We start from the raw sequence: 26381 nt of genomic DNA on the forward strand, positions 1-26381 counted from the left end.
CCTGTCAGGAAATTGCTTCTTCTGGATATAAGGAAAACAATTAGCCTTCTTACACTTCTCACAATCTTTATACCTAAGAACAGACGTACACAAAAACTCATAACATTATCATAAAGAGAGGAATGCTTAGCAGCAGAGTCAGTAAACTGCTACCACAAAAACAGAAGGGAAAGATTACAGTACCTTACATATCCTCAGATCAGTGACAAAATAATCATCAATGTGTAAAGTAACAATATCGGCGCTGATGTGGGTACATGGAATAAGCAACAGCAAAAAGGTATTTGGCTTGATATAGTTTTATTAATCACATACAACATCAACCCAGAACAGATAGGGAATTTAAATGAACCCAGAAAAATATTCCAAAAGTGACCTCACAAACAAAAGGTCAAATTGTCAGTGCGAACACACTCAGTTTATACATGGTAGGGGTTGGGTACGGGATGCCGGTGCTCGGCTTCCCGGCAGTCAGAATCCTGACGCCGGCATCTTGACAGGGTTAGGAATACCAACACCTGTCAGTTGGTATCTTAACCCTCCTCATCTCATCTCCCCGGTGCCTAAGCCTAACCCTCCCTCCCCGGTGCCTAAGCCTAACCTCCCCCTCCCCACCCCTCCTTGCACCCTAAATCTTACCCTTCCACCTTAGTGCTTAACCCTCCCCCTAGTGCCTAACCCCTACGCCTCCCCCTAACTCTGCTACTTACCTTCGGGATACCGGAGGTCAGGATGCCAGCACTGGGATTCTGACAGTTGTCGGGATTCCGGTGCCAGCATTCTGAGTGCCGGAATCCCTGCGGTTGGTATTGTGACCAAATCCCCATGGTACATAAACACGAACACTACAGGTGTGTGCTCATACATCTATCGCCAAATTGCTTCTAATTTGACATGCCACAGACGTTTAAGCCACTACAAACCTCCTGCCATGCTGTTTTTTTACATGATATGCATTTTATTCGCATGACTAATGCTACAAAAGAAAAATGCAGCTGCTGTGTGTGACACTAACCTGAGGAAGAAAGAAAAAGACAGAAGACAGGTACGAATGAGCCATGCTACGTATCCTTGTGCTTAATATTCACATTTATGCCAATTCCTCTGTGACAAAATTACTAATCCTGAATGCCTAGGACACTATAAGGAACTTTGTGGCTATGATATAAATAAGACGCTTGCACACTATAAATGAACCTATCAGTTCTGAAAACAGAGGAGATTGTTTGAAGCCTCTTTAATTATTTACCAAGCTGTGACCAAGTGGGTCCCTGGGCCATGTCAATAAAGTTAAAGCTCACTTGACACTTCCTTTGTACAAGACATAAGGCCAAAAACTGATTGATCATATTGATTTTAGACCAATGTGTATAAACTATAAAGTGTATTCCTCCCATAGTGTTTTGTTCTCTCATCTCTTTTCCGGGTTTTATATGTTCACTTCCAAGTCTTTGAGAGGGCTGTGGGACTAAACCGCAAAAAAAAGCACAAGTGGAGAAGTTGCCCACAGCCACCAATCAGATTGTAGCTATAATTTATCAGTTACATTCTGAAAATTATAGCTAGAAGCTGATTGGTTACTTTGGGCAGGTTCTCGAGCTGTAATCTTTATTAGGTTTGTTATATCCCTCCCTCAATCTCATGTGTCACGGCCCAGTCCAGTCCAACTAAGGGTGTCTTAGCATCAGCAGGAAAATAAATGCATCATCAAATTATCGATCCTAGCTAACAACATGGGAATTTCTTGGAAGATAAAAGACAATGGGGGAAATTTACTAAAGGGCCATGTTTGGTGACGGTTTCAATACACCACCCATTGGCAACGGCTATAACTTCCATACTATCAAATTTACTGATCAGTAGTTTGGAGGTTGCTTTGAAAACCACCAAATTAGAGGAGACCGCCATTACTAGGGGCATGGACCACAATACTTCTACTTCCCTCTGATGGATGAGAGTACCAATGCGCTGTATGTCTACTGTATGAAATGGCCTGTTACTCAGACATTAACTCATTCTACAATGAGCAGACAAGTAGCTCAGTTCGTGCTGGTCAATGAATTTTTATTCATTTTGCAAAAGCACCAAATGGACTACATTATATCAAGATAGAAGAAAGTGAAATGTAAGCTATATACAACTACCACTACCATACAGATCTGCCCAGCTACATCCTTGCCGTTGGTGTGGCTAATCGCAGAGACGCGCACACGTGATCGGGTACGCGCACTGCGTATGCGACCGCTGCTCCATAGGAATTAATGGTGCGATCTCAGTGCATGCCATGGCGTAACGTAGCATATGCAGGCACGGGGAATGCCATGTCGCAATGCATGCACATGTTTGTGGCGCGATCAGCCACAATCTAACTGGGGGCATCCGTATGCATTTTGCTGCTTGACTACCATGCTATGCTCTTTGTAAGTTTGTCTTCAATAGAGGGCTAAAAGCTGATTATATTACTTTAGTCTGTATTCTTATATGTTAGTATGAAGTTTTACTCTTTAGTTGTAATTGTTGTGTTAAATTCTGTGAACCTTCTCGATGGCCATAATAATCATGCTTTATTTTAATCTAACTTGGTATGAGCTAAGACCCCTTTCACGCATTAATACCCAGTTCCTCTCTTCTAGTCCCTAATAAGGGGCATGCTTCCTTACTTTTGAAAACTAGTTTCAGGGAGATTATAGTTGGTAGTAGAATGCGTCGCACAAAGCGTAGTGCAAAGTTGAGGGGGCGTGTAATCCTGCCCTCTTACCTGAGGGGGGCTGCCGCTGCTTCTGGTTCCGGCGACTGCACAATGAATGTCAGGCATCGGGACTTGTGCATGTACATAAGGGCCAGTAGTGCCACGCATGAGCGGATGTAGCGCCACACATGCGCATAACACTAGGCCAGCTTCTCGGGGCTGCATTGGTAGCAGCCCCAAGAAGCCCAGTTGGACTGCCCGAAAGGCAGAGCAGCCCAGCAGCCCGGACTGGCAGTCCCAGGGGGAGGAGACACCTCCCCCTGGGGCTGCCTGTCCTGTGCATGAATGGCAGGTGGTGCTTCCAATAGGAAGCCACCTCCAGTCACAGTGTAGCCAGTGCAGTCACAGACTGCACTGGCTCACTGAAGTGGAGTATTTTACTGGGGGGGGGGGGGGGCTGCAACCTCGCAGTCCCTAGGTAAAATCCAGCCACTGCTTGTAATGCTTCATCCAAAGAGAGTGTGTAGCTCCACCTATGGAGATATCTATGCTTAAATGCGTGTTGTGAAATATTTCTATATAACATTAGTATCAATATATTTTGGGAAAATTTGCAAGCATTAATACTAACATTGCTGCCTGCAATACTCAATTTCTTGTTTGCAACTATTCGCTGTGATTTTTCTTTTCTTCTCACTCAACGCAATGTATGATAAATGTGATGCCTAAGCAATACATTTCAAAAGCAATTTGACCTTGTGTGAATTGAACCCTGAGCATATATTTCTAGCCAGGTTTACTGAGCATATGTTGGTGTATTAGATGCTATTTCATTGTGAACACTGGACATCCTGCAACTTGTATGACCTACCTATATTTATTGACTGTGCTGTTTTCCATACTTTTATAGTATCCTCTAAATCATTTCAGCACCATATACAGTTCTCTAATTAAACACCACTTACTCCAATTCGAGGAATGGATTGTTATTTGTAATACTCCAGCATACATTTCGTCATTTAAACTACTTTGAGGAATTGTGTTTGGGATTGTGATAGTATTTATTAAAACAGGCTGCTTTTAGTCCACCACAGATTGCTGTATTAACCAGCTACATAAAATATGCTTAACTTTAGATCATGCTTATCGAGGTAGCTATTCTTTTACATATATATGGTTCAACTACTTTTGAACATATATTTTGCCTAAATACCATTTCTTTACCACATATAAAAATAAAGTACAGACTTACTTTAATGATCCCTGGTAATAAAAAAAATGGATTTGAAAACTTTTCGATGTATTGTTTTTTTTTGTGTGTTCACAGTGAGGAACTCACATTGGGAGTAATATATCCTCCTGTATTTTAACTAAAGATTACTTATAAAAATTCTTACCCTCAGTCACAACTCACACTAGCAGCAGCAGCAGCAGAGGCTGTAACTCACTGCAGCATACACACAGAGATAAGAAGACACTGTAATTATCCTGCTGGGGCACCACCAAGAGGCTCATGAGCAAGAACAGCAGAGTCTCCTAAGCAACTACAGCAGTCACAGTGACTACAGAAAATCACTGTCTTTGCTCAGCAGCTGCCTGGTGGTCCCCTGGCAGGCTGAGTTGAGCTGCAGTGATAAATTCAGGATTTTTGATTTATAATATAGGGGAGAGGGAGACTAGACAGTGATCTGGGAGTCTCAGGATGGAAGAGGGTAGGTAACTATGATAAGGGGTCTGGAGAGGGCAGATCTGTTGATATAGCCTACTGGGAGGATGGTCACACTAGGTGCACAGCGGATGTGAAAGTGACTGTTAGGCCACACAAAGAGTCATTTTACCAGGATGCTTGGTTTATTGGTAAACAGCAGGTAAAAGATTAATAGCGGGTGTACAGTATATTTACAGCGGTGATAGCAGGGATTAACAGCAGGTAATACAGGTCTCACCCTAGTAAACTAAGGGCCTTATTCAGCAGTGTATATTAGTTGGCAGCATACTTGCCGACTTAGAATTTCTCCTCCATGGGAGAAGTCCAGGGAGGAGAAACAGTAAACTTCGCCTGTCTCCGGAATTCGCCGCGACACAGCATATTTTAATTAGGGGACGGGGCTAAAGGACGTGATTCTCGTAGAATCGCCTTATTAGGCCCCGACCCCAATGCACGGACCTGACGATCACTGCTAATAGTCTCCCCATTCTGCCTACTTCAGTAGGAAGTGGGAAGAATGCGGGAGGTGTCTACCCTAATCGGGAGCCTCCCACTAATTCCGGGAGGGTAGACAGGTATGGTTGGCAGTGGCCTCTTGGTTGTATCTGCAGCGGCCGGCTTGCGTGACCCCACGGGTCACTCAGCCGGTTGATGTGATTGCAGATTATCCGATGCTGCGTCCTTGGACACAGCTCGGATTCGTAATGCATGTAGGAGGCATGACTCCTCCTGCTGCATTACCATAATTGCAAGGCTGGAATTGCAAAGCTGCTACAATGCAGCTTTGCAATTCCGCCCACAGCTGAATCAGGCCCTAAGTACTGTACTTGTGTGCAATATTGTGGCACTTCTACACCGTAAAAAAAATGTCTGCAGTTTGCACAGGTGCAGTAGCACAACAGGTCGGAGGTCGCACCTCCTTCCAGATTCCTGGTCCTAGTGCCCAGCATGTATGCACAGTAAGGAGACAGAGCAAAGTGCTGCTCTCCCAACACGATTATTACCACTCTGATATGACTGATGACAAACAGCATGAATTGGCCTTTTGATAGTCTTTGTCCCTGTGTATCGTCATACAGGCAAAAACTAATTCCTGGAATAGCTGATACACAGGGCCACCAAGAAAAGTTCCAGGCCCCGGTATGTTAAGAGGGTAAGGTCAATCAGCAGACGTGGTCATTCCCTATCTTGCATATTTGGCCCTCATGGTGATGAATGTTTCAGCAATGCAAATAAAAAATATTTGTATTTATAAAGATATCAATGAATACGGTTATAGGTGGATTCCTTATGGGTTGTGAGGCAGCACAAAATCCTTGCACGTCGGACCATAGAAAAATGTAATATACAGTAAGCGCAAATAACACATAGCATTTATACAGCAATACAGTTTTTTTTAAAAGCTGATAGTACTTAGATAGGCTGATGTGCTCACATAACACATTCAGACTACGGAAATGTTTACCGAGGGAAGCAATGAAGAAAATAGGATATTATATCTAGGTGGGACTTTGCAAATGGCATTTTACATAGTTGGATATGTAATAAGGCTTTTTTTATGGACATTATGTTGAGACATTATTACCAGTCACGCCAGTGGAGACACTATTCTACTGCTGCATTATGCATTACAGTTTATTCACTGAGGCATGTTTGTTGGAAATCAAATATCTGTCAGTGGTGAACAAGTTCATGCTTAGCCTGATATATCACCAATAATGTTATTACGGAGAAAATCAATATAGCAGTGATTACTCTGGTTTGAAAAAAACGTTGCATGCATTCTTGTTTTAACTCCCTGTTTTCTGCAGTTTACAAATGAATAAGTTGCTTTTCCATTAAAAAGACCAAGCATATAATTTCCCTTTAAGAGGGAACAGGTTTAACGGCATCAGACATATGTGACTTTTAGTCATCTGCACCATTTATGTGCATCCCGAGTCCAAAGTTCTGTCAGTTCATGGTCGCAGTTTGATTTATTTAGCAGTTGTGCTGCAAAGGACACCTTGCAGTTGTAGAGTAGCCCAGCTCTTTTTTGCATTACTTTATTCATTTTTGCAAAAAAGACCCTTGTTTTATCCGGGTGTGGATTGAAAGATAGACAGTAAAAAGGTCAACAATGTCTAGATAGACACCAGGGGCCAAATGTAATAGGGTGTCTGGTTTGGTAAATTGCGAGTTTGGTGCTAAACTTGCAATTTTTCACAACTCTCCAATGGGGAAGCAATCGGGAAGCCGACTGTCAGATCCCGGCAAGGGTGAAATGCCGGGCGTTTAGATGTAGACGCCCACATTTCCCCGACACCGGAAGACCGGCGCCCGGCATCCCGATCGTAGTGATGCCGGGTGCCGCGAGCGGACAGCTGCGGGGGGGGGAGGGTTAGGTTTAGGGCTCCCGGGGGGGACTTAGGGTTAGGCACCCCCCCGGGAGGGTTAGGGTTAGACTAGGGGGAGAGAGGGTTAGGGTTAGGCACCCCCGGGGGGGACTTAGGGTTAGGCACCCCCCCGGGGGACTTAGGTTTAGGCAGCGGGGAAGGGGGTGGTTAGGGTTAGGCACTTGGGGGGGAGGTTAAGGTTAGGCACCCCTAAGGAGGGTTAGGGGGGGTAGGTTAGGTTAGTACATACTTACCTATCCACGATCGGGATTTCCAGCGCTGTCGGGCTTCCGCTGCTTCGAACTCTGCTCTTGTCGGGCTGCCGCTGACGGGAATCGAACCGGTATTTCATACCCATTCCCTCCAATGTAATAGGGTGTCTGTTCACTAAAACTCGCATTTTTCAGAGTTACTAAAACTCCCCATTCTCAAACTCGCATCCAGATGTTTTCACATTGAAAACAAACAACTCGCCCAATGTAATAGAGTGTCTGTTTCAGACTCGCAAAAAAAAGATTACCAAAAGTCCCCAAAGAATAGACCTGCTTCAGGATAGCGAGTACATCCTGAGCAGGTCAGATTAACACAGAAACATGCACATATCCATGAGATATGTACATGTTTCTGTGTGTACTTATGTAAAATGTTTTTAAATAAAAAAAAAATGACGTGCACCCCCTCCCCAAAAGCATAACCAGCCCCGGGCTTTATAAAGCCTGTTCTGGTTCTAAAAATACAGGGGCCAAAATGCGTAGGGGGCCCCTGTATATTAAGAACCAGCACAGGGCTTTGTTCAGCTGGTCCTGGTTCTGGAAAATCAGGGGACAAAACGAATAGGGGTCCCCTGAAAATTCCAGAACCAGCACCGAACTCTGTCTAGCGGAGGGATAATGCCACAGCCAGGGAAAACAATTCACCGGTTTCCCCGGCCAAAGCATTATCCCTGACCGCTAGTCAGTCCAGGCCGGGGATCCCTGGGGAGTTGGGTACCCCCCCAATAAAGGGGTACCCCTCTCCAGGGCACCCCAGGCCTAGACTGATAGCCCGGGGCAGGAAGCAGTCGGGAAGCCGACTGCCTAAATACCGGCAGCCGGCTTCCCGACTGTCATATCCCGGCAAGGGCGAAATGCCGGGCGTCTAGATGTAGACGCCCGAATATCCCCAATGCTGGGAGACCGACGCCCGGCATCCCGATCGCAGTGATGACGGGCGCCGCGAGCGGAAAGCCGTGCGGGGGGGGGCGGGTTAGGTTTAGGGCTCCCGGGGGGGACTTAGGGTTAGGCACCCCCCCGGGAGGGTTAGGGTTAGGCTAGGGGGAGGGAGGGTTAGGGTTAGGCACCCACGGGGAGGACTTAGGGTTAGGCACTTAGGTTTAGGCAGCGGGGAAGGGGGTGGTTAGGGTTAGGCACTTAGAGGGGGGATTAGGGTTAGGCACTTGGGGGGGAAGTTAGGGTTAGGCACTCTTAAGGAGGGTTAGGGTTAGGGGGGTTAGGTTAGTACATACTTACCTATCCACGTTCGGGATTTCCAGCGCTGTTGGGCTTCCGCTGCTTCTAACTCTGCTCTTGTCGGGCTGCCGCTGACGGGAATCGAACCGCCGGCCATGTGGCCGGCAGTATTTCATACCCATTCCCCCGGGGCTATCCCCGGCACCCTAGGGCGGTGGGTGCCGGGTTGATAGTGTAAAGTGTAAAAATAAAGTTTGCATATTGTCTTTAGTTGGAGAACCACAAGTACCAGCAAGCCTTCCCTGCATGCTGGTATTTGGAGAACTACAAATACCAGCATGCGGGGCATTACGGGCCCGCTGGCACTTGTAGTTCCACAACTAAAGAAATACGTAAATAAACAAACATACACAGTGAAAGTAAAATTTTAATAAAACATACATGCACATTCACACTCACACTCACACATACTCACCTAGTATCCGAAGTAATCCATAGGGGTGTACCTGAAAAAAAAAAAAAACATACTCACCTCTCCTATGCGTCGATCACGTCCACTTGTCCAAGTAGGCAATCCAGGGGTTAAAATAAAAAAAAACGCAAAAAACCCGATCCATGCCGGACTGAGCAAAGGTTTGTGTGTACACATACCTTTGCTCCGCATAAATGACCGTGGCACACATGTGCCCTGTCATTGAAGAGGCCGCCAGCCAATCAAGGAGCATCTCCGTCGGAGCAGCTCCCTGATTAGCTGAAAGTGGCCAGCCTGAGACTCCCATAGACTTACATTTGGCCCCAGATGTTAGACAGTCAATAGGCTGACAGGGACAAAAGTTCGACACACTAAAGGTCAACACACTAAAGGTTGACATGTAAGAAGGTCGACAGGTACAAATGTTCGACAGGGTTAAAGGTCGACATAAAAATGGTCAACGCGAAAATGTACACTTTTTTTTTGTATTCTAACCCCAATCATTACCCTAATCCTTTCCTTGGTGTCCAACCTTAACCCTCCCTCCTGGTGCCTGACCCTAACCGTCGAGGTAGGTGCCTGACCCTAACCCTCCCTCCAAGTGCCTAATCCTAACCATCGGAGCAAGTGCCTAACCCTAACCTTTAGTGTGTTGACCTTTCGTCCCTGTCAACCTTTTGACTGTCTAACATCTGGGGCCAAATGTAATGTCTTTTTAATGGAAAAGCACTTATTCACTTGTAAACTGCAGAAAAAAAGGGAGTTAAAATCCAACAAGAATGCATGCAGTGTTTTTTTGAAACCAGAGTAAACATGCTGTATTGATTTTCTCCATAATAACATTATTGGTGATATACCTTTAGTGTGTTGACCTTTTGTCCCTGTCGACCTATTGACTGTCTAACATCTGGGGGAATATTTGTCAAATTTCGATTTTACATTCGAATTGGTGTTCTATTTTGAACAGATTTGTTGTCCAATTTTGCATGTTCATGTTCAAATCAAACATCAAATCCCACTCAAAATCGAACCTCAAATCCACAAAGTAATAGACCTGCTTCATGCATTAGTTTTTAGCATGAGCAGGTCTAATTGACACAGATGCATGCACAGATCAGTGAGATCCATGCATGCATCTTTGTGTAAAATGCTTGTAGAGTGTTAACCTAAAAATTTTTTTCATGGGGTCACCCCTAAAAGCACAGCCAGCCCCGGTCTTCTCATAGCCAGTCCTGGTTGTGAAAATACAGGGGACAAAAGATGTAGGGGTCCCCTGTAGTTAGCACAACCAGCACTGGGCTATTAAGGCCAGTCCTGGTTTTGGAAATACAGGGGACAAAATGAATACGGGTCACCTGTATTTGCCATAACCAGCACGGGACTCTTTCTAATGGAAGGGGGGGGGGTAAAGGCACAGCCAGGTGAATCCTTTCACCGGGTCCCCCGGCCAAAGCATTACCCCTGACCACTAGTCAGCCCAAGACGGAGATCTGTGGGGAGTTGGGCCCACCCCAATAAAGCGGTACCCCTCTCCAGGGCACCCCCGGGCCTGGGCTGATAGTTCGGGGCTATCCCCGGCACCCATGGGTGGTGGGAGCCAGGTTGATTGTGTAAAGTGTGTGTAAAAATAGAAGAGAAAACCTTGTCTTTAACAGTAGAACTACAGATCCCAGAAAGCCTCCTTACAGGCTGGTACTTGGAGAACCACAAGTACCAGCATGTGGGGCATTAAGGGCCTGCTGGTACCTCTAGTTCACCTGTAAAGAAATGTTAAAACAAATACAAGACACACACACCGTGACAGTATAAGTTTATTACACACATACACACTCACACATACTCACCTACAATACCTGGACCTGTCCTCCTCTCCAAGTAGGCATCTACGGTCTTCTGAAAACAAAAAATTGAGGAGCCCGAACCACATACTGTACCTTCCTCTAAGGACGGTACTTCCAGAATGACAGGGCAGCTGCGGAATTTCTCTTAGAAATGGCAGGGCTGAGTGTTCGTTGGTTGAGAGAGGTGAGCCTCCGCCTCTCTCAGCCAATGCATGGCTCCCACCATTGACTTCAATGGTGAGAGCCGCAAGCGAACTTATAGTAACCTTGCGGGTCTGCAAATATAAATATAAACAAAGTCTTTGTCATCTTCTTCCTCTCCATCTTCTCCTTCTTGTCCCCCTTCTCTTATTCCTTCTTTTTTCCTTTTCTCCCTCCCCTCCTCCTCATACTTACCCTTCTCCCCCACCTCTTCCTATCATCACTTTGATTCTATTGGTTGGTTATTGCTCAGCTGGCCAGGAAAAGAATTGCTTGCAGGGTTTTATGAAATGTTTCAAATCACATGGATAGTATGTGTTATCTCTGTGTCTTACATAAAATATGCACATACTTTGTATGTCTTTTCCTATATCTCATTATTGTCATTGTTATCTAAATTTAAATACAAAATGTAATTTCTCTTTATGTCTGCAGATGAATTTAAATCCTTCATGAGACGCTTACCCAGCAGTCACTTCCTGAGTATTGGAGCCATTCACCAGCACTGGGGAAATGATTGGGAACTGCAAAGTCGTTACAAACTGCTGCAGAACTCGTTAGACATACAACGCCAAAAGATGCAGCATACAGCACGAAAGTTATTTGGCCTTAGCCTGCGATGTCGACACAATCCCACGCACCAGCTACCCAGAGAAAGGTATACAGTTCCTGCTGCTTGACATGTAAACAAACTACAACTAAAATACAGCTGTAGCATAAAAAAACATAAAACAGCATTAAAAAAAAAATTCCATCAACTTAGTAATTAATAGCAAAATATCTAGAGATTTTTATTTATATAATCACTACTTTTCAGTATGTATATATATTGTACACCATGGCCAACATTTTGAGAATGACAGTATTGGTTTTCACAAAGTTTGCTGTGTTTTTAGACCTTTTTGTCAGATGTTACTATGGTATACTGAAGTAAAATTACAAGCATTTCATAAGTGTCAAAGGCTTTTATTGACAATCACATTACGTTTATGCAAAGAGTCAATATTTGCAGTGTTGACCCTTCTTTTTCATGACATCTGCAATTCACCCTGGCATGCTGTCAATCATCTTCTGGGCCACATACTGACTGATAGCTGCCCATTCTTGCCTAATCAATGCTTGGAGTTTATAAGAATTGTGGATTTTTGTTTGCCCACCCACCACTTGAGGATTGACCACAAGTTCTCAATGGGATTAAGGTCTGGAGAGTTTCCTGGCCATGGATCCAAAATTTAGATGTTTTGTTCCCCGAGCCACTTAGTTACCACTTTTGCCTTATGGCAAGGTGTCCCATCATGCTGGAAAAGGCATTGTTGATCACCAAACTGTTCTTGGATGGTTGGGAGCAGTTGCTCTTGGAGGATGTTTTGGTACCATTCTTTATTCATGGCTGTGTTCTTAGGTAAAATTGTTGGCTGAGAAGCAACCTCAAACATGAATGGTCTCAGGAGGCTTTACTGTTAGCATGACACAGGAATGATGGTAGCGCTCACCTTTCCTTCTCTGGACAAGCATTTTTCCAGATGCCCCAAACAATCTGAAAGGGTATTCATCATAGCAAATAAGTTTACCCCAGTCCTCAGCAGTCCAATTCCTGTACCTTTTGCAGAATATCAGTCTGTCCCTGATGTTTTTCCTGGAGAGAAGTGGCTTCTTTGCTGCCCTACTTGACACCAGGTCATCCTCCAAAAGTCTTCGTACTGTGTCATGCCAACAGTAAAGCATCCTGAGAGGAGAACAAAACATCGAAATTTTTAGTCCATGGCCAGGAACTCCCCAGACCTTAATCCCATTGAGAATTTGTGATCAATCCTCAAGAGGCGGGTGGACACACAAAAACCCACAATTCTGACAAACTCCAAACATTGATTAGGCAAGAATGGATGGCCATCAGTCAGTATGTGGCCCAGAATTTGATTGACAGCATGCCAGGGCGAATTGCAGAGGTCTTGAAAAAGAAGGGTCAACAAATATTGACTCTTTGCATAAACTTAATGTAATTGTCAATTATAGCCTCTGACACTTATGAAATGCTTGTAATTTTGCTTCAGTATACCATAGTAACACCTGGCAAAAAGCTAAGCAAACTTTGTGAAAAACCAATACTTGTGCCATTCTCAAAACTTTTGGCCATGGCTGTAAAATCAAATATTAACCAAGTGTATGTATGTATATATGTGTATGTATATATATATATATATATATATATATATATATGTGTGTGTGTGTGTGTATATATATATATATATACATATACATATATATATATATATATATATACATATATATATATATATATATATATATATATATATATATATATATATAAGGGAAAGGAAACAGCAGCTCGCCGGGAGCCTTTTAAAGCATAAAAATTCTGTCTATTCCATCTTATGGAATAGTAATGTTTCGGGGTGGTGTCAACCCTTTATTAAGGTGAATAATATATATATATATATATATATATATATATATGTCAGATTACAAAGACTTCCCCCATCTGAAATTAGGATGCAAGGAAGGCGTTGCCATAATTAGCGGAGCACAGACTTTATTACCACAAATGAAGCAATACTTTGTACATAGACATTAAATATGAGATCCATTTTCCTGCTCACAGATGGGGCAGAGTATATTGCGCTGTTCCATATTAAGGATTAATTGGAGAAGCCATGCTGTTTTCTGACAGATACTGATTCATTTAGCAGTGAATAGCCTGAGATTCTTTCAGTCCCACAATATGGGTATACATTAAATGACGTTTGTTATATAGTAACACATAACAGGTTGATTTTGCAGTTTAAATCATTGCTACTTAAAAAAAATATAGGTTAGACTCTCCAGAATTGCACCAATGCCTGCATCTGGCTGGCTGTTACATTTTCCCCTATATCTTTTATAGGTGGCACTTATAATATGTATTGGCATAATGTTTTATATGGTTATATTGTTATGCATAAATTACTACAGATATTAATTGTATTTTGATCAGGTACATTACTTAAACACAAGGGTAAATTACACGTGGCACTCCTGCTGTTGTGGAACTACACATCCCAGTATGCCATGCCACAGTTTTGCTGTTAGGGCATGCTATAACTTGTCAGGGCATGGTGGGATGTTTAGTTACACAGTAGCTAGAGTGCCACACATTGCCTATCCTTGCTTTCACATGGTATGTATAAGGGATATGCGGTCAGGGTAGGCAGGGGAGGCAGAGCCTCTTCTGCTATACTCCCTCCCCTATCATACTCCCTTTCATGCTCAAGAGTTGAGATGTATAAAAACAGTTTTTATATGTGTGCCTCCCCAGCCATTGACCTCACCGCACGTCACTGGTATGCATATAAAAAATAACGTATCATGCACTGCAGTTTAGTTATATTAATAATGTGCTTTTTATCATTGTCTAATAAAACCATCCCTGCTTCACAAAGGTTGTTTCTAGGGTAACAAATGGACTTTATTTTAGCTACTAATGTTTAAGATTCCATGTCTATATAATACTCTTGATTAAAAGCTATAGACAAATTTGTTTAACTCTGTGACTATGGTATGAGTGCAATATTTGCACACATGAAAGCTCTCTCTGGTTGTGTTGACAATACATACTACTTGATTGCTTAATATATTGATTTATTTCTCTCATTTCAGGACAATTCAACAGTGGCTGGCTCGAGTGCAGTCTTTACTTTACTGTAATGAAAATGGTTTCTGGGGCACATTCTTGGAGAGTCAGCGTAGTTGTGTGTGCCATGGAGGGAGCATGCTTTGCCAGCGACCCATCCCATGTATTATCGGTGGGAACCAAAGCTGTGCAATGTGCAGTATGGCCAACATCTCACTTTGCGGCTCATGTAATAAGGGTTATAAATTATACCGTGGCCGCTGCGAGGCACAGAATGTAGATTCAGAGCGTAGTGAGCAATTCATGAGTCTGGAGACAGAATTGGACTTCCAAGACCAGGAGCTCCGCTACCTTTTGCAGAAGATGGATTCCCGCCTTCATGTGCACACTACTTTCATTAGTAATGAGATTCGGTTAGACACCTATTTTGATCCGCGCTGGAGAAAAAGAATGTCACTCACCCTCAAAAGCAACAAAAACCGAGTTGAGTTCCTCCACATGGTTATTGGAATGTCTATGCGTATTTGTCAGGCCAGGAACACCACTCTAGATCCTAGCTTCTTTGTGTATGTCAACCCGTTTAGTGGAAGCCATTCAGAAGGATGGAGTATGCCCTTTGGGGAACATGGTTACCCAAGATGGGAGAAGACACGTCTTCAAAACAGCCAGTGTTTTAATTGGACTCTCCTACTAGGCAACCGCTGGAAGACCTTTTTTGAGACTGTACACATTTACCTACGCAGTCGTACACGTCTACCTTCACTTCTGAGGAATGAGACGGGTCAAGGCCCCGTGGATCTGTCGGATCCTACAAAACGGCAGTTCTATGTGAAGATATCCGAGATCCAGTTGTATGGGTACAGCTTAAGGTTTAACCCAGATCTTTTGCGTAGTGCAGTTCAACAAGTGAATCAGTCTTACTCTCAAGGTGGGCAATTTTATTCTTCATCCTCTGTTATGTTACTTATGTTGGACGTGAGGGAGCGAATCAACCGTCTTGCTCCTCCATCTGGACCAGGAAAACCACAACTGGACCTCTTCTCCTGTATGTTGAAGCATCGCTTGAAGTTGACCAATAGTGAAATCATACGGGTCAACCATGCTCTGGACTTGTACAACACTGAGATTCTGAAGCAAGCTGATCACATGACAGTCAAATTATGTTAACCCTCCCATGCCTTCCTCTGAGTCAGAACATTTATTTTGGAAATCCAGAGGTCAAAACTAATTAAATGAACTTTAATTATCTTAGAATCTACCTTATGACCTGACTATGATTATGCTGCAAAGTATAAAAATGGAGTATATTTACATACTTCCTTTTAATATCTCTTTGTTTGGGGGGCAGGCATAAATCTTCAAAGACAAGAACCAGCCAGGGTCTTCACAACATTAGTACTTTAAACTTTCATCAAGCGTTAAAAACACAACTAAAATCAGTTATGTTTATTTATCTTCGAATACTGATTAGGTTATTCTACCAACTCCCTTTTTTGAATTGTGTACAGGTAGAATATTCTAATATTACTGTTGCTGATGTAATTTAAGATATGCAATTTGCCCATTCAAACAACACCTTGTGAGTATTATGGTTTCCTAATTGAGTATACGCTCAAATGCGAACTTTACTGAACAAATATGTTGTACTTCTTCATCTTCAAATTATAGTCTGTTTTACTTGTTCCATTTGGTATGCGTAGGTGCAATTATCGAATTGCACCTGATTACTTACCTCAATTTAAGGTAAATGATTTTTATTCAAGGTTCTTCTTTTCCTGCTTTAAGTTACCTTTAATTGGACATTCCCTTTAATGGGACATAGTCACTCTAGGTAGCAACACTTTATTTCACCCCGATTCCTAATACTTGTTGCAATGTTTGATTATTGTAACTAACCCAGGATCTATATATAATTAGTAAGGATAGTGTTGTAACTTTAAAGCATTGCAAAATGAAGAAGATGTGACTGGAAACACATTAAGGAATATGCATAGTTGCATAAGAACATTTACTGAACTCAGCTGTGTCACGGCTGATATTTTAATAGTAATTTGTCAAGCCAAAATTCATAAAGCTATCTAATCACACAGCAGAATATATAATTTCATCGAAAACCTAATTATTTTACTCCGACTTCAGAATTTTAACCTCAGTATGATAATTGAGTGTACTTTATACTGAAGATATCGTCATGGTTATCCCAATAATGTCCTTTTTGTAGTAGCCCACAGAAGACTCTTCGATAAACATTGTATCAGTCTTCCATCCAACAGGTTCACTGCATATGCCCTTGTGTAGCATTAACTCTGTGTAAGAAAAATGCTTTACTTCTGTACTGTTCAGTTATATAAAGTAAAACTTTAGTCTTAGTAATATCACTATCCATTACTACATTATGCACATACATTAAGTAGTTGGATAACCCCTGACCTTACAAGCAACAAGGCCCATTAGTTTCATAAGCTTGTTGGTAACTAATGATCACGGGAAGTGTTAGTCTATGTTCTGGGACCAACTTGATGATTCTGAGATGTTTTTCGCCAATCGTGATAATCATTATACAGTCCTTCTTGCAGTAATTGTCAACAATTCAATGTGAGTAAAACAGATACACCAGCATCTGTATTGTCCAAATAAAGCAAACAAAAATGGTTAATGCAGATAGACCTTACAGTGTTTGGAAGTATGTAGTCATACTCTATGTTAGCATGCTCATTTTCAGGCGGTGCCAAATACGTACTGCTGTTCTAAAAGAGAGGCACAGTACCTATAATATTATAGACGTTTACAAAAATGCACAACCCTTTTCGCTACATATTGTAAGTGTTACGCATTGTGTCCCCTCTGTTGACCTTTTTTTATCTAGACTAATTCAGCTTAAGGACATTTGACATCTGACAAGCACTCCTCCAATCAATCCTCATGGCAGTTACCCATCAGTTCGGTCCACTAACCAAGCCTCGAACAAGAAGTGGGTTCTCCCACACAAGAGTCAGACAATCACTGCCCTAGGAGGGGGAAGATGTGAGAGAAGCACACAGCCGTGTTCAGAACACGGCAAGTAGGACTGGGGAGAGATGCTTCAAAAATTAAGTGACCTCCTGCATGAGCCTTGAAAATACCAGCAGTAAAGGGAGTCAACTGCCATATAAACAAACATTTGCCCCCCTACAAGGGAGAGAATCTTTTTTTTTCCTGTATATTAAAACTTGTAATATGTAATATAAAACGATTATAATGATGTTAATTATAAACCAAAAAGGAGGATGACAAGCTACTAATTCTGCAAATGCCAGCATGTTCCTCCTTAATGATATAAAATGTTGACACACCAAGCTGAGGTCTGACTGTGCATGGGATACCGAAGGAGTGGTGGGTGGAGGTGTTGCATTTGGGCATTAGGGGCCTTTGCACATGCACAGAACAGCGGGCACCCGTATATGCGTCCATGCATATATACGTGATTCTGCCATGTACACTTGCTTGCACCTGGATAGGCAGGACACAGGAGCATTTTAACAGGTCAAGAACGATAAGTTTGTGTTTTTGTGTTTGAGCAATTGTGAGGAAATGCAAACCAGGAATAAGATGAATTTAGGCCCGAGAGAGCTGTGTTATTTGCGGTGGTACAGGGTAGCTGCAAATACTGGATAATGATGACGACAGTGACCACAACAAGCGGCTGCTTGTGATTGGTTGTTTGCAAATGCTGCTCTGATGATTGGTGATTTCTTCATTGCTTAGGCATATATTATGCTTTTATATGCGTGTTTAAGCAAAAAACAAAACTATCTGTACACCTGCTGTCTTACATAGGTTTCTAAGTTGAATTGATGCATAATAGCCAATGCATTTGTATCACATAAAATAAATGGTTTAAAACATGGGTGCTAGTGGAACATGTCTGTGACGTGTGCCTGGCGTAAAACAGGTGCACATGCTACTGTTGCCAATCTGCATTGGCGTACCTTTAATGGGTGCAGGGTGTGCGCTACACACAGGGCCCCTAGGTCCAAGGGGGCCCACCCACAAACCATGCACCCATGTTTAATACTTACCTCTCCAGAGACCAGCGTCGGTGCTACAGTAGCAGCGCCAGTCACTGAGAAAATGGCACGGCGCTCATTTTCCCAGTGATCTGTGTATGCGCAGTAGAAATGTTCCCAGTACCCTCTTACCGGAGATCAGTGCAGAGATGTCCCCAGTACCATACCACAGGCACCATGTTACCAGAGACCTGTGGCATAATGTCAGAGTCTACTGCAACACAGAGGGGAGGGGGTCAGCACAGAGTGGTCTGCACACAAGCCTTCGCCTCTCTTAAACCACTCCTGCCGATCTGCATGCATTTTGAGGTGCAGTAGTTGATGACACATTTCATATAGTATAGTCACAATTGCAACTTTTTAGTGACCACAGTTTGGGACGCAGCAGCGGAAAACTCTGCATCAGGCCATAGGGCACAGAAAAGTGAATGTGGAAACATATGCACACATATATCGCAAGAGGGTACAAAGATATCAGAAATGGTTTACATGTTAGATGGGAACCTTTTTATCTGAAATTATCTTAAACATTTTGGGGTTCTAAAACAGAGTGGTGGTGTTCCCCACAGCATCCAATCAACTTATGTCTGTCATTTTCTAGAATGCAATAGAGAAATTATAGCCACAATCTCATTGGTTGCTATGGGTAACACCTCCACTTTTTATTTTTAGAAGCTTTAGTAAATCTACCCGTCCATGTGACAGGGAAACCTTGTTTCCCATTGACTGTTGTAAATCTTACCATTTTATATCAGCCTAAAGTTTGTTGATTATAGGTAGAATAAATACTCAATACAGGGTGTACAGGTTTAAGGTTTTTTTTTTTTTTTTTAAACTAATGATTTTTTGCTTTTTTTTTATTAAGCTCCGCAAGTGATTTCATGAAACGTTCTTCTTGATATTAAAGCTGTGGGAGGTAACGGGTATTTTAGAGATCGTCTAAGCAGTGCTATAATGCTAATATAATCACAGTGAAGTCTACTGGGAATTTGAGAGCCATATCCATCCCTCGGAGGAACATGTGGCCAATTAGTTGTCTGCTTGACTCTTTTGCTGCACTATACAGGATAAATAACTGTGAAAGAGCAGTTTTCACAGTACTGTAATAAAGCTTCGAGGGAGTACATAATATTAGGTGGACAACTCTAAAGACAAATCTGAGAAATGGGAAGTAAAGTGACATTGTATTACTGCTAAAGATTGCTTCATCTTTTTCTTTTAGACTCTTGCTGATTGCGTCTTATAAATGTGTCTACTTTTATCCAACGTGGAAGGGTTTATTTAACTGAGATTCAAGGATGGAGATGACACACTTAAAGACGGTGTTTCCTGTTTAGTCGGGTGGCCTATCATTTTAATAGGAAACCTTTTGCACCTTTTTGGTTTATCTTTTATGGGAAAATACACTTCAGCCAATGGAATTAAAAATTACCATGCACAAAATTGACCTGTGTAATACAAACAGTCCCAGTGATCCCTCAAAATTAATTTTTATTTTTTATTTATATAGTGACACCAGATTACATAGTGCTGTATAGAGAATATTTTTAATTGGGTCACATCTGTCTCTGCCCCATTGGATCTTACAGTGTAAATTATCTATCATACACATGGGTCATTTTGGTCAGTAATAAATTAACCTACCAGCTTGTTTTTGGACTGTGGGAGCAGACCGAATGGGAACCATGCAAAGATGGGTAGAGCGTGGAAACTCAATACAGATATAAGGTCGGAAGACATAAAGTAGCAATAGGCGTGACTCCTTTAAATGCATTTCCTATATGACATTGAAAGCCACAGAGAAGACAATTCATGACACTATACAGAAGTTAAACATGTACTGTAATGGTTAATACGCAACAAAGCTAAAGAACGTGAAGTTACTAAAACATGGTTCTGTATGGCTGCAGTGGAATATAGCAGAAGTAAACCTCTTGTTTTATTACACTGTAAGATGAAAAGGTCCCAGGGCACATATTTTAGTGGAGTACACGTTAGTTTTCATTTAAATTAGGATAGCCGCAGAGACATTTGTGCCATTTTTATAAATACTGTACCAATTAAACCACATTCATATTAAACAGCAAATAAAAAAGTTTCATTAGTAGAAGAATTCTAATACCGGTTTTATTTAAAGAATAGTAATTTAACAATTACACCAATTGAGGAGACTGGGTAACTTAAAACATTTTGCACAGCACCTCTCTAGTGGAAGAAGGGTCTCTGGAGAAAAAAACTAATTTTCCCTTCGAATCCTAGTTCTATAATGATTTTACAGTCGTTTGAGTAGTAAAAAGGTTTATGTTTAATTTTACCATGGCAAAATAATTTGGAATTAACATGCAAATATGTGTTTTAGTAAGGAGGATTTTTTCTTTTATCTCTTTGTTTATACCATACATAGATAATAATCATTGAACTCCTACTTTAAATTGATATGCACCCAATAAGCAATATTTTGATAAATACAAAAAAGACATGTTTGGTGCAGTTTGCAGGGATGGGTTCATATCAAGATGTGCTGAACCCTATGTACCAGTTCTACACCATAAGGAAACAGTAGTATATGCGGAATCGGTATGTAATGCTGCCAGATGTATTGCCGGCGGACTAAATACCAACGCTGGAAACCCGAACCGTCAGGATCCCGACTGGGGATTGAAAGTACCCTAACCCTCCCTTCTCCCCCCCTAACCCTAACCCTCCATTAGTGGTCCTTAACCCTAACCTCCCCCTGGTGATGCCTAACCCTAACCCCCCTTCTCGCACCCTAAACCTAACTCTCCTGGAGGTGCCTAACCCTAACCTCCCCCCAGTGGCGCCTAACCATAACCCCCCCTTCCCCTAGCCTAACCCTCCCTGGGGGGGTGCCTAATCCTAAATCCCTCCGGGGGTGCCTAAAACATTCCTCCCCTCGTACCTTCATTCAGGATGCCGGGCGTCGGGATTTCGACGTCTGGCTAAAGATAGGCATCGGTAATCAGACGCCTATCTTTAGTACAGAGTCGGGCTTCCAGCATCGGGATCCCGACGTCCGGCATTCTGGACACCGGTAAATAAACTGCATCCCGTATATGTGCCATGTTAACACCAGGAGAAAAATGTCCTATATACGCATGGTTTATGCCAGCAGCTGTGGCTTCACAGTGTATATAAGCATGGGCATATCTATAATTAGTTCAGGGTGTTTGCACACTCTGCACTCATAGCCTTTACTTACCTCTCCGCCGACACCAATGTAATAATTGCGCAAATGGCGCGGATGTCATTTTCCCAAAGACCTGCGCATTGGTAGCAGGGAAATCCCTGGGAGAATGGATCATGCGCAGTAGGCTCTGGCACAATTCCAAGTGTACAAGTGAAATAATTAAGTTGCTTAAACCACGCAAGACAATTAAATATATATACAAATACAAACTTAATGTACAAATTGAGTTGATTTAATTACAAACATTATAGGAATCTGTTTTTGTGCCATGGAGCTATTGCAAATATAAAATAAATAATGTGAACACTGTATATTAATTGGCAGCCGTATAATAATAGTAATAGTATTAGTGGGAGTGAACAAATCAGCTTTGGCTAACAATCATCATCAGTACTTATTTTGCACCAACGGTTGGGCAGCTGCAAGTCATACGCCTTCTGTCAGGTGCATATGGATGTTCCTTGTAGTGTAAATGGGGAGCATTTGGGTGAATGCGCCCTTACTGTCATTAACTAATGATTACATGCCTCCTCTATCCTCTATTCCACCTCTAAGTAGAAGGAGACGTATGTGTAACGTGTCCGAATATATGAATAGATGCAGAAGAATTTTTTGTGCACATGCAATGAGCAAAAAGAAAATGCAATTTGCACTAAAATAATAAATAAAATAATTCTGTAAGTAAATTCATATTGTAGGCAGGAAATGTTCTTTCACAGCAAAATACATCACATTTTATAAATAAAACATATTAAACTGATTTATTTCAAAATATATGACAAAGCTATGCTACAATATGTCTATCTCTGTCTTACTCGTACTTGCCTACCCTACGGGAATGGCCGGGAGGCTCCCAAAAATCGGATGGCGCTCCTGGCCACCCACAAGAGAGGGCAAGTCTCCTGGACTGACCACCACCCCTTGACACCTCCCTGTACCCACTCCACTTGCCCCACTTACTTGGCAAAAGTGGGTGGTTAGGAGGGGGCAATCGCATCATCATAGCACCGCCCCTGCTTTACAACACTGGTAATCTCACATTGTATAACAGGGGCGTGGCTGTGATGACACAATCACACCTCCATACCGCCCACCTATGATGCTGCCGCGCCCCCTGTAGCGCTGACCTGGCTGCCCACTCCCGGAGGGGACAGCCAGACAGTCGGCAACTATGGTCTTACTAATGAAACAAATATGCACATGAACAACAATCATTTACGTGCAAGTGTAGGAGTGTCTGTGTATGAAGCAGAGGATTATGGTTTGATTATAGCAATTCTGTATTCAGGTCACACAAAAGCTGGATATCCTGTGCAGGACTAATACAATGCAAATAGGAAAATAGATATACCAACTATTAATACGCAATTATTTGCTACGGGATATGAAATACACAATTATTCTGTTGGAGGTGCTCTCCTTGGTTTGATAAGCACATGCTGCTCTTTATTTAGGGGGTAAAGTAACAGACTGCGGCTTTGAGAAGGGATGTAGTTAAAATGCCGGCAGACTGGATGCCGCTCGCTGATATACCGACGCCGGAATCCCGCCACTCGGCAAATTAATGATGCCGCTATCCTGAAGGGGATCAGGATACCGGCGTCGGCATCCCAAGGGATGGGGGTCTTATTCATACCCATTCCTTTTGAGACATCGTCTTGGTTTTGCCTATTAAAAGATTGTTACTTTAAAACATCGACCAGTCTCGCACGGGACTCGCCGATGTCTCAAAGCCGCAGCCTATTACATTTACCCCTTGTGGAAATGTCAGTTTATCTTCGCTCTGGTCAGGTGTTTAAAAATTCAGATTTGCAAACTAATTCCATACACTGAAACTGCTGGCCTAAATATTCCATAGCATTGCACTGTATTAACGCAATTATCCACAGTTCTAAAAGCCTTTCTCACTTTTACAGCAAGCAAACTGGTTATCTATTATCACAATGACAGCTATCTGCAGAGAATATTATACAATTGGAAGCTAAAGATTCCAACATCACTGATACGACAAAATAGAATCTTAGAAACATATATTCATTCACTGAGAGATCTATGGTAATGTTTCATAGTTAAAACTAAAGCTATATCAACCTAAAAATGGCTAACAACTCCCCTACCTACTCTATCTATGAGTAGGAACTTTAGCGGTTCTTCTCACCATACCAACAGCACAATATAATTTATAATTCTATATTCACTTATATATATATATATATATATATTAGGGGTGTGCACCGGACACTTTTCGTGTTTTGTGTTTTGGTTTTGGATCTGGATCTTTCTTCGTGTTTTGGATCTGGATTGGTTTTGCCAAAACCACCCTTCCGTGTTTTGGGTTCTGGGTTTTGTGTTTTGGATCTGTATTTTTTTGAAAAAAATCATAAAAACAGCTAAAATCACAGAATTTGTAGGTTTTTCTGCTCCTATGCTATTATTAACCTCAATAACCTTAATTTCCACTCATTTCCAGTCTATTCTGAATACCTCACACCTCACAATAGTGTTTTTATGTCCAAAAGGTTGCACCGAGGTAGCTGGATGACTATGCTAAGCGACACGAGTGGGCGGCACAAACACGTGACCCATCTAGGCGTGAAACTGCAGTGGCAGACAGGATGGCATTGAAAAACTAGGCCCCAAACTGTACATAATGCAAAGAAAAAAAAGAGGTGCAAGATGGAATTGTCCTTGGGCCCTCCCACCCACCCTTATGTTGTATAAACAGGACATGCACACTTTAACAAACCAATCATTTCAGTGCCAGGGTCTGCCACACAACTGTGGCTGAAATGATTGGTTCGTTTGGGCCCCCACAAAACAAGCTGGCAATTTATCTGTCCCTGCACAAACTGGCTCTACGGAGGCAAGATGTCATCCTCATCCTCCTCATCCACCGATTCCTCACCCTCTTCAGTGTGTACATCCTCATCCTCACAGAGTATTAATTCGTCCCTGCTGGAACCACAGGTCCCTCTGTACGTTCTGGAGGCTGGTCTCCCTGGAAGAGTTGATAATTCATTTTATGAACATCATCTTCTCCACATTTTGTGGAAGCAACCTCCTACGCCTTTCGCTGACAAGGTTCCCGGCTGCACTAAACACTCTTTCGGAGTACACACTGGAGGGGGGGCAACTCAGGTAAAATAGAGCCAGTTTGTACAGGGACCTCCAAATTGCTTCTTTTTCCTGCCAGTACAGGTACAGACTGTCTGACATGCCTACTTGGATGCTGTCACCGATGTAATCCTTTAACAGACAGACGCACGCTTGTCGCTGCTGCTTTGAGGATGCAAGTGCGGCTACAGCCCACACAATTCACAAAGACAGAAAAAAGAAGAAGAATATTTTTATTGTTTGTGTAGCACACTTTGAGGGTGTCACCACCCTATAACAGACAGACGCACGCTTGTCGCTGCTGCTTTAAGGATGCAGGTGCGGCTACAGCCCACACAATTCACATAGACAGAAAAAAGAAGAAGAATATTTTTATTGTTTGTGTAGCACACTTTGAGGGTGTCACCACCCTTTAACAGACAGACGCACGCTTGTCGCTGCTGCTTTAAGGATACAGGTGCGGCTACAGCCCACACAATTCACATAGACAGAAAAAAGAAGAAGAATATTTTTATTGTTTGTGTAGCACACTTTGAGGGTGTCACCACCCTTTAACAGACAGACGCACGCTTGTCGCTGCTGCTTTAAGGATACAGGTGCGGTTACAGCCCACACAATTCACATAGACAGAAAAAAAAAGAAGAATATTTTTATTGTTTGTGTAGCACACTTTGAGGGTGTCACCACCCTTTAACAGACAGACGCACGCTTGTCGCTGCTGCTTTAAGGATGCAGGTGCGGCTACAGCCCACACAATTCACAAAGACAGAAAAAAGAACAATATTTTAATTGTTTGTGTAGCACACTTTGAGGGTGTCACCACCCTTTAACAGACAGACGCACGCTTGTCGCTGCTGCTTTAAGGATGCAGGTGCGGCTACAGCCCACACAATTCACAAAGACAGAAAAAAGAACAATATTTTAATTGTTTGTGTAGCACACTTTGAGGGTGTCACCACCCTTTAACAGACAGATGCACGCTTGTCGCTGCTGCTTTAAGGATGCAGGTGCGGCTACAGCCCACACAATTCACAAAGACAGAAAAAAGAAGAAGAATATTTTTATTGTTTGTGTAGCACACTTTGAGGGTGTCACCACCCTTTAACAGACAGACGCACGCTTGTCGCTGCTGCTTTGAGGATGCAAGTGCGGCTACATCGCACACAAGTCACAAACACATTAAAAAAATAGTTTTTTATTTTTTGGAGCACTTTGAGAGTTACACCACCCTTTAACAGACAGACGCACGCTTGTCGCTGCTGCTTTAAGGATGCAGGTGCGGCTACAGCCCACACAATTCACAAAGACCGAAAAAAAAAGAACAATATTTTAATTGTTTGTGTAGCACACTTTGAGGGTGTCACCACCCTTTAACAGACAGACGCACGCTTGTCGCTGCTGCTTTGAGGATGCAGGTGGAATCTAGATGGGATTTGGAACCGAGGACACACTACCTCCATCAATTGTCTAAATCCCACTGCACTAATGTCGGATACCGGACGCACGTCTAACACCAACATAGCAGTCAAGGCCTCAGTTATACGTTTTGCTTCAGGATGACTGCTGTCGTACTTCATCCTCATCGCTAGGGACTGTTGGAGGGTCAATTGTTTAGTAAAAGTAGTGATGTTCCTACTTCCTCTCTGGGATG

General features: G+C 42.5%; 1 protein-coding gene across 2 annotated transcripts in view; it reads left to right on the top strand.

The window, feature by feature from the left end:
* BRINP1 (BMP/retinoic acid inducible neural specific 1) overlaps positions 1–18192 on the top strand; it is a 267130-nt gene extending 248938 nt beyond the window's left edge. For both annotated transcript variants that reach the window (XM_088467033.1, XM_088467044.1), the window contains 2 exons: positions 11170–11392; positions 14389–18192. In XM_088467033.1, the coding sequence (XP_088323159.1) occupies positions 11170–11392; positions 14389–15529 (1364 nt within the window). In that variant the 3' untranslated portion in view covers positions 15530–18192. The remainder of the gene's footprint in view (positions 1–11169; positions 11393–14388) is intronic.
* Positions 18193–26381: the final 8189 nt, after the last annotated feature.

The sequence above is a fragment of the Taudactylus pleione genome, unplaced genomic scaffold (assembly GCF_031769625.1).
Source record: "Taudactylus pleione unplaced genomic scaffold, aTauple2 ptg000009l, whole genome shotgun sequence".
In the NCBI taxonomy this organism is placed as follows: domain Eukaryota; kingdom Metazoa; phylum Chordata; class Amphibia; order Anura; family Myobatrachidae; genus Taudactylus; species Taudactylus pleione.